The 8,425-nt window shown below is 39.8% G+C and overlaps 1 protein-coding gene across 1 annotated transcript; it reads left to right on the top strand.

Annotated features, from left to right (window-relative positions):
• Window positions 1-1,112: 1,112 nt before the first annotated feature.
• On the top strand, window positions 1,113-1,700 carry LOC110876572 (histone H3.2). The gene has a single exon (XM_022124739.2). The coding sequence runs from the start codon at window positions 1,190-1,192 to the stop codon at window positions 1,598-1,600; it is 411 nt and encodes a 136-aa protein (XP_021980431.1). The 5' UTR covers window positions 1,113-1,189; the 3' UTR covers window positions 1,601-1,700.
• The last annotated feature ends 6,725 nt before the right edge of the window (window positions 1,701-8,425 follow it).

Here is an 8,425-nt window from a genome sequence, read left to right as displayed (position 1 = left end):
GGAATGGTGGTGCGAGATCTCCGATTTTGTGCTTCGTTGGGATTCGTTGCAGGGGATTCGTTGTCGACGACGGCTTCTCATCCGCAACACCCAAACTCCATCTTCCATTAACACCCACAATCGATGACAGTGCGGGATTGCCGGCAGGGATCCATTGGTGGCAGAATGTGGTGGAGCTAGGGTTTAAAGGGTGGGGATGAAGGTGGTGAGTGGAGATTTGTACGGTGAGGTGGTGGTGGTGGTGGCACTGGTGAGAAGGGAGAGGAGGTGGCGGTGGTGAAGTTCATGGAGGCGGTGGTGCTAGAGAGAGGAGAGAGTGGTGGTGGTGGTGAGAAGCAGGTATCAGTTTCTTATAAAGAGAAAGAGAAAAAGGAGAGGGAGATAGGGTGAGGGTGGGGGTGGGGGTGGGGTGGGTAGTTGGGCAAAATGACCATGAGGAAAAGGACAAAAATCAGGGTTTTTTTTTTTTTTTTTAAATCTGATCTGATTTGAGTTTTGGACCAAAATGGCAACAAAATGCAAATCACAGGGACCAAGATGTAAAAAGTTTGAGATTTAGACTAAAATGACAAAAGTGCTCAAACCACATGAACCAAAATAGCAGTTTACTCACAAATGTATGTTGTGATCATCATCTGTATATAAACATCTAAATGCATGTCTGTCTCGAAAGGCTAATATGATTTTACTTTATAATTTAGCACTCAATTTTATGTTATGTACTTAATTTTGCCACATCACACGGCGGACGCCGCAGTGATTTTTTTAACAAATGTCTTTTTTATTCGTTGTAAGACTTGAACCCATAAACTTCAAAACTTTGGTGTTCGTAAAAGCTTTATTTCTCCACCAACTCCAACGATATTTGTTGGATGTGATAATAAAGTTTTTTGCCTTTGAAAAGAAAACATTTATTATTTTGGTTAAAAACGTTCAAAAAAAAAAATGTTAATATGTTCCGTAACATGTGCATCCCCAATATTAGTGAAAACCCACATCACACGGATCGCAATCCGTGACTTCCCAACCATCGATCCACTTCCAATCCAACGCCTCAAAACCACCATCACCCACCAGCAAAACTTTCAAACCTTCACACCATAAATACATCCACAAACCCACCCCAGAAAAACCACCACCCTCATCAACTCCTCAACCCCATTTCAATTTTCAACCCCCATTCAACCAAATGGCTCGTACAAAGCAAACAGCAAGAAAATCAACCGGAGGAAAGGCTCCAAGAAAGCAACTAGCCACAAAGGCAGCTAGAAAGTCAGCACCGGCAACCGGAGGAGTGAAAAAGCCGCACAGGTTCCGCCCCGGAACCGTTGCATTGAGGGAGATCAGGAAGTACCAGAAGAGCACTGAGTTGTTGATCAGGAAGCTGCCGTTTCAGCGGCTGGTGAGGGAGATTGCTCAGGACTTTAAAACCGATTTACGGTTTCAGAGCTCTGCTGTTGCGGCGCTTCAGGAAGCGTCTGAGGCGTATCTGGTTGGGTTGTTTGAGGATACGAATTTGTGCGCGATTCATGCGAAAAGGGTTACGATTATGCCCAAAGATATGCAGCTTGCCAGGAGGATTCGTGGTGAGAGGGCTTAGGGTTTGTGTTCAGTTGGTGGTGTTTGTTTTGGGTTTATCATTCCTCCTGTTGTTTTATGTAAATTGATGGATGTCAATGGAACTTTATTTTGAAACTTAATTGGGTGTTCATTTTTAATCTTACTTTCTTATCAAAATAAAGTTATGAATTTGGTGACTACTATTTGATGTAGAGTGCAGAAAAGTGAGGTTAAAATTCCATTGGTAACCATGTCATTATAGTCTAGTGGTATCTTGGTGGTGGGATAAATCTTATGACTATTAGGTTATGGGTTTGATTCTCACAAAGGGGGTTTTTCTCATATTTATTGGGTTTCCTCCTGAATTGGTGTATAGGCATTATTGTCTAGTGGAGATGGATATGATTGGGTGGTTTTGCTGGTGGCACGATGATACTCCAGTGGTCCGTCAATGATACAAATTTGCCGTTAAAAAAAAAATTCGATTGGTAATTTTATGAATATAGGTGAAAATGAGGTGTAATAATTTAATTAGCTATTTTTTAATAAAATACTTTAGGTTGTGTCTTTAGTATGAACTCATTTAAGCTACAAATTAAATTACCCTCTTAGGGGACTAGGGGTGGAATCATTAGTGATTGATTCCATCACTCCCACTATCCAATCAACTAATGCCATGTCATCAACCATATTTCCATCACTAGTGATAGAAATGGACTAGGGGTGGAATCACTAGTGATGGATTCTATCACTCCCTCCCAATTTTTTTAACTTTTATTTTTAAATTAGAAATTAACAATAAAACACTAAAATTAAAAATTTCATTAATTTTAAAACATACTATTTCAATTTAACATACTAGGAACATACAATTAAAAAAAAAAAAAACCTACTCCTCGTCCGAATCCGGAAACTCCAAACCTAGAGAACCTACTAGTTCGATTAAATCGTATCTCAACCGAAAGTGAGTTTCTTCGTTAGGCAATTGTAAATTGATATCTTGTGGAACTTGAACTTGTGTAGGAGGATCCGGTACCCAATCCGGGGATATTGCACGTCCGTCGTGTTTGATCAACATATTGTGCAATATGATACACGCATACACTATGCTATGTATTGCTTTCTTGGTCATCGAACGAACCGGTCGGTGTAGTATACCCCATCTACCCTTTAAAACACCAAACGCCCTCTCAACATCTTTTCTTGCCGATTCTTGCAATTTTTTGAACGCCTTTTCTTTAGCCTCGACGGGAAATGAGGGAGCTTTCACAAAAACAGACCAAGACGGGTAGATACCATCGACAAGATAAAAGCCTCGTCTGTAATGTCGACCGTTCACATAGAAAGGAGAGGAAGGTGCGGTACCATCCGTTACGCTTTGGAACAACGGCGACGTGTGCAACACATTGATGTCGTTGTTTGAACCTGGGACACCGAAATACGAATGCCAAATCCATAAATCATTCGACGCCACCGCTTCTAGTATGATGGTTGGTCTTTTGATGTCTCCCCTCACATACGCCCCTCGCAACTCTCTTGGACAATTTTTCCACTCGATATGTGTACAATCGATGCTACCGAGCATCCCGGGAAAATGCCATCTAGCCTCGTGTGCGGCATAAATACGAGAGATGTCGTGGCTCGTCGGTTTTCGTAAAAACTCGTTAGAATACAACTTAATAGCCGCATTGCAAAAAAATTGCAAACACTCACGTGAAGTTCTTTCAGACATAGCTAGGTATTCATCATATTGATCGGGTGGGTTACCTGTCGCTAGTTGGCGAATGGCGGACGTGCATTTTTGAATCGGCATGAAACTTGGTTTGCCCCTCGCATCGTAACCTTCTTGAAACCATCCCTCGCTTGCCTCGATGTCTCCAACAATCTTTAAAAATAATTCTTTGGGTAAACGAAAACGATCTCTAAACGTTTCGGAATTGTATAGCGGGTTTTCCACAAAATAATCGTTCATCAAAACTTCGTTGGCACGTATACGATCACGGCCGACCATCTTCTTCTTTGGGCGGGACGACTCGGCATCAAGCTCGTTATACACCGACACAAAATAGTTTAGTGTGTCGTTGTCGGAAGACGACTCGGAATCGCTAGACACCGGAAACGTCGAATCGGTAGGGAATTCCATTTGAGAAAGATATATAAAATGTGTGAAGTGGGTTTAAAATGGTTTAAAAGATATAGTTTGGTGTATGAAAAAATGGTTGAAATGTGGATATATATATAGATAAAATGGATTTTTTTTTTATTAAAGTTACCGTTGAAACCAACGGTCATCATCCAAACGGTCGATTTTTTGAGTTTTCCACGCGTTATACACATTACGCGTTAATAATAACACGCGTTAAACTATGGGCGGCGGCGGTGTGCTTATTGATGATCACGCGTGCTCGGGGGTCCATAACGGACCGCCCCGTCCCCTCTTACAGAATTATTCTCCTTTCTGTTCCACATAGGTCACGGTTTCTTAGACAGACATGGGGCATTGTGGAGCAGGGTGTAAATCTGTAACCGTGACCCTTGGAGGTTTATTGGTGTAGCTAATTGAAAAACATGAAAACAAATAATGAATACTGATTCCAATAATATCAATATTTAAATCTTAAACTGTAAAAAAAAGTAAACTCATTTAACTCTTGTGATTGAAATTATAAAAAACCAAAAGTTAGTTACAAAATTCATAAACTATAAAATTTACTGTGCTTATTAAAAACAAAATACACACAAAAAAAAAAAAAAAAACAATTTAGCTATTTTCATTCACATGTTAGAAATTAATATTTATGAACAATAATCCTATAATTTCTTAGCAGCTGTAATCACAAATTGTTGAAAAACTGAGGTTAAATGATATGAATGTTTACGTACAGAGTTTATTGGGCCGTTATATATGATGCACTATGTTACATTTCTATATAACATAAACGATGGTAGTTTTGTATATGATGCACTATTTTCCCCATCAACCTTTAACTTTGAAAAATTTTCACTTTTAACTTATAGTTTTGTAATTCCCTCGGCAAAGAGCTGTGTTTGAATGTCTACGTGCCACATGCTCAGGATTTTCTGTCCGTCGCACCTATTGAAGGCTTGGGGCAACACATGTCGGCTATGGAATACCGTGCTATCCTTAGATACCGACTGATGGTTCCTTTGTTCCCAGTTGACGAGCCATGTCCGGTATGCCGCAAAGCGTGTTTGGATTCTTTCGGCAAGCACGCGATCCACTGTAAAGAGCTACCAGGGTTTAAATATCGGCATGATTGGGTGAGAGATGTGTTATGTGATGTTCTTAAGCGGGCCGGGATCTCTGCCAAAAAGGAGGCTCCAGTAAATTTCCTGACTGACCCCTTAGAGGGGAGGTCCACTTTACGCCCGGCGGACATTCTTGTGTTTGGATGGGAAGGGGGGAAACATGCTTGTGTAGATCTAACTGGAGTCTCCCCCCTTGTCGGGCTCAAGGACAAGGGCTTTGTCGTAGGGCAAGCGGTGCTCAAGGTAGAGGCGAGCAAAGTGGCAAAACATGAGAAATCCTGCCTGGAGAATCAACATGTGTTTGTCCCGTTTGCGTTTGATACCTTTGGTGGTCTCGCTCCTGACGTTGTGCGACTTTTGAATCGGGTTCAAAAAGTCGTTAATAGTAATTCTTTGTCGCTAAAGGTTTCAAACTTTGTATTTAGTAGAATTTGTTTTTCTATTCAAAAGGAGGTGGCGGCGCAACTTTTTGCCCGACTACCTGCCATTGCTTTGTAATTGCCAAAGAAAATATATAAAAAAAATAAAAATAAAAGTTTTGTAATTTATATTTTTTCATATAGAATTTTTCTTTTTTACCCCCTACTTTTGTAACTTGCATTTTTATGTATACTTTGGTAATCTACGTTTTTGGCCCATATGCTTTATACCGACCCCTCAACTTTTAAACTTTGCTATGTTTTGACGTAAATTTGGCATATGCTTTCGTGCTTTATTTTGTATGTTTTCTACATATGAATCGGATCACATATAATACGTTTAGACTTGATGGTATAAATTCAAATTAGTCGAGTCGCATATAATACGGTATGATTGTACGATAAACTCGATTTGCTTTACGTTTTAATCCAATTGCAATGCCTCTATAGGTTACATTGAGTTCAGTCGTATACGTCGAAACACACATTTTTATATGATTAGCGATGTTTGCGATGTACCCGCGCTGCAACGCGCGCCTGGTTTAAGTACTAGCTGTAACATAATAATTGATTGAGATATTGGATTTATATAACCCAAACTTTTACTAATTGGTTGATAGCACTCTTAACTTTTGATTTGTACCATATCACTCCCAATTTTCAACTTATTGGCCGACAACACTTCTAAAGTAACCCAATACTAACCAGTTAGCTGATATCAATTGCCCCGTCACCAAATCAGTGCTACATCAGCTGCCACGTCATCAAAAGCCAAGTCAGATGCCACATCAGCTGCCATGTCATAAAAAACTCCACGTCAGATGCCATGTTAACACACAAGTGTCACATCAGCAAAACACTAACTGAGTTAGGGTTCAGTTAGTTTGAGAGTGCTATCGGCTAATAAGTTGGGAGTGGTGTGTTACAAATCAAAAGTTGTGAGTGCTATCGGCCAATTGGTGAAAGTTGGGGTTATTTTTTTTGAACGACCAACAGAATCAATCCCGAGCACTCTCGGGGAACCCACTGGACCAAATGGAGTACTCCAAGAGTAACCCGAGTCCACCATCAATCCCGGGGAAAACCCGGTAACTCACCCATCCGTAGGCACGGCGGTAAAATTACCGATAAAACTCGTTTGGCTGAAGAATCAAACCCAGTTTCCCTGGAGCTCCTATTATTGTCCACGAGTGCCTCACTCTGCATCAAGCATCAAGTAAGAGTTGAACCTGCATCTCTCAAGAAAAATGCAAGCCTTCCACCACTTGATCTAGAGATCATTGGCAAGAAAGTGGGTTTTTTTTAAATCCAATATTCGTAATTGATTATTATAAAGAAAACATAATTTACACAAGTGGAAACATTAAGAACTGAACCATTGAGATTTGTTTCTACGACTAAGCAGGGGCACATGATAAGTGGGGCGGGGCGCCTCCTGAATTTTTCGCTCAGTAGTGTTGTATATGTAGTTTTCGTATAGAAATTTTTGGGTATATACGTTTCCCCCCCCACTCCTTGTCTTTCTTTCTCTTCTGAACCCCACACCAGAGTCCTCGCCGTTGATCGTTCCGACACGTACGCTGAACTGATCGTCAAGCTTTGGGAATCGTGCGGATTCTCCGTCAACTTGAAGTGTAAATTACCGTCGGAAGACCTGGACGTTCTGGTCTCCGTTTCTTCCGATGAAGAACTCGCTGCTGCTGTTATCAAAGATTAGAGCTGTACTGTTTCTGGTGAATTCGTTGAAGACGATATCTCCTGTTTCGTCTGTTGAATCGCTCGTTGATTTTTTCCGGCGACGAAACCGTTGACGTGTCCAAGAAGACAACAGCATGATTGCGGGACTGATAAGGGGTTGGGTTCTGATGGTGGCGGGACTGTGGAGGTCGATGGTGATGATGGTTGAGGGCGGCATGATTGCGATATGGTGATGGTGTTTCTATCTGATGACAACAATGGTATACGGTGATGATGATTGATGGTTGTGGTTATGATGGTTGATGGTGTTGAATGTTGTTGGTGATGATAATGATAGTTAATGGTTAATGTTGATGATAGGTGTAGGGATAGAGACAGTGAGAGAAAAGAGATAGGAGAGAGAAGGGGCGCTTTATGGATTATTATATAATTTAAATAGATTGGGGTTAAAAGACATAAAAGCCCTCATATGCAATGTACATGCCATACGTAACCTGAAAATTTAACCTTGTTAGTGTTAAAGGATGTAGGGTGTAATGAGTTTTCCAAATAAAGGACTATGGTTGTAATTATTAAAGTTAAAGGTCATCCACTGCAATTCAATACAAACATACATATTTGAAAGAATAAAAATAAACCTTTTGTACATGATAATAAATTAATTAGGACATTAAAAAAAAGTGAAAACATTGAGGTGGTGTATGGGATACGAAAGAGTTTATCTGTGTATATCATCAGTATAAGAATATTCTAAAGATTCAAGGATGAGCCCTCTCTAGTCTCATCCTGCTTTCCAAGCATCTTCACACCTTTTGTTTAACTAATATATTGATTTATATATATGTGTGTACCTTGATATATAGACGGTTCCAAAAAACACATTGTTTTGCAATTCATAAACTGATCGAAGGCGTCAAAAAACAAGTATGTTGGTGTTCTAGGGGCTTCAGATGGCTGAATAAGGATTCGATATCAAGATGGTGGACTGGTGGAGTCAGGAAGCGAACTTGGCTTGGCTCACTTTTGCTTGATTAATGTATTTCAAGCAAGATAATTAAATATCTAAACGTGCTTACCATTTTAAAACTATAGGTTCAAGCAGTGCTATAATGAGATACTTAGACCTCTTTATTTATAGACAAGACCTATCTATTAGTTGTGTTGTTGGGCCAATGTGGGATAAAAATACACAAGAACAAAGGAAGGTAAAAGACTGAAAGTTTATATGTTAGACCCGAGAGTTAAAAACTAATATTAAAATACTTTGCAGAAAATAGGCCCAATTTTTTTTTCTTATCGAACATTACATAATAAAGGATCTTATTCCCAAAATATATTAATCCACATAAACCGAGTTAATTACAAATCTGCAAACACCCGTTTAAAAAAATCGCCATGACCCGTTTACAAAACGGTCAACCCTTATGAAAACAAAACCTGCTTAATGACAAAGGTTTTTATAAAACAAACATAACACA

The sequence above is a fragment of the Helianthus annuus genome, chromosome 1 (assembly GCF_002127325.2).
Source record: "Helianthus annuus cultivar XRQ/B chromosome 1, HanXRQr2.0-SUNRISE, whole genome shotgun sequence".
In the NCBI taxonomy this organism is placed as follows: domain Eukaryota; kingdom Viridiplantae; phylum Streptophyta; class Magnoliopsida; order Asterales; family Asteraceae; genus Helianthus; species Helianthus annuus.
Note: the sequence above shows the minus strand (reverse complement) of the source record. Positions and strands in the feature narration are given on the sequence as shown.

Bases quoted from the DNA above. Each gene is read 5' to 3' on its own strand.
- LOC110876572 (XM_022124739.2), top strand. From the start codon at position 1,190: ATGGCTCGTACAAAGCAAACAGCAAGAAAATCAACCGGAGGAAAGGCT.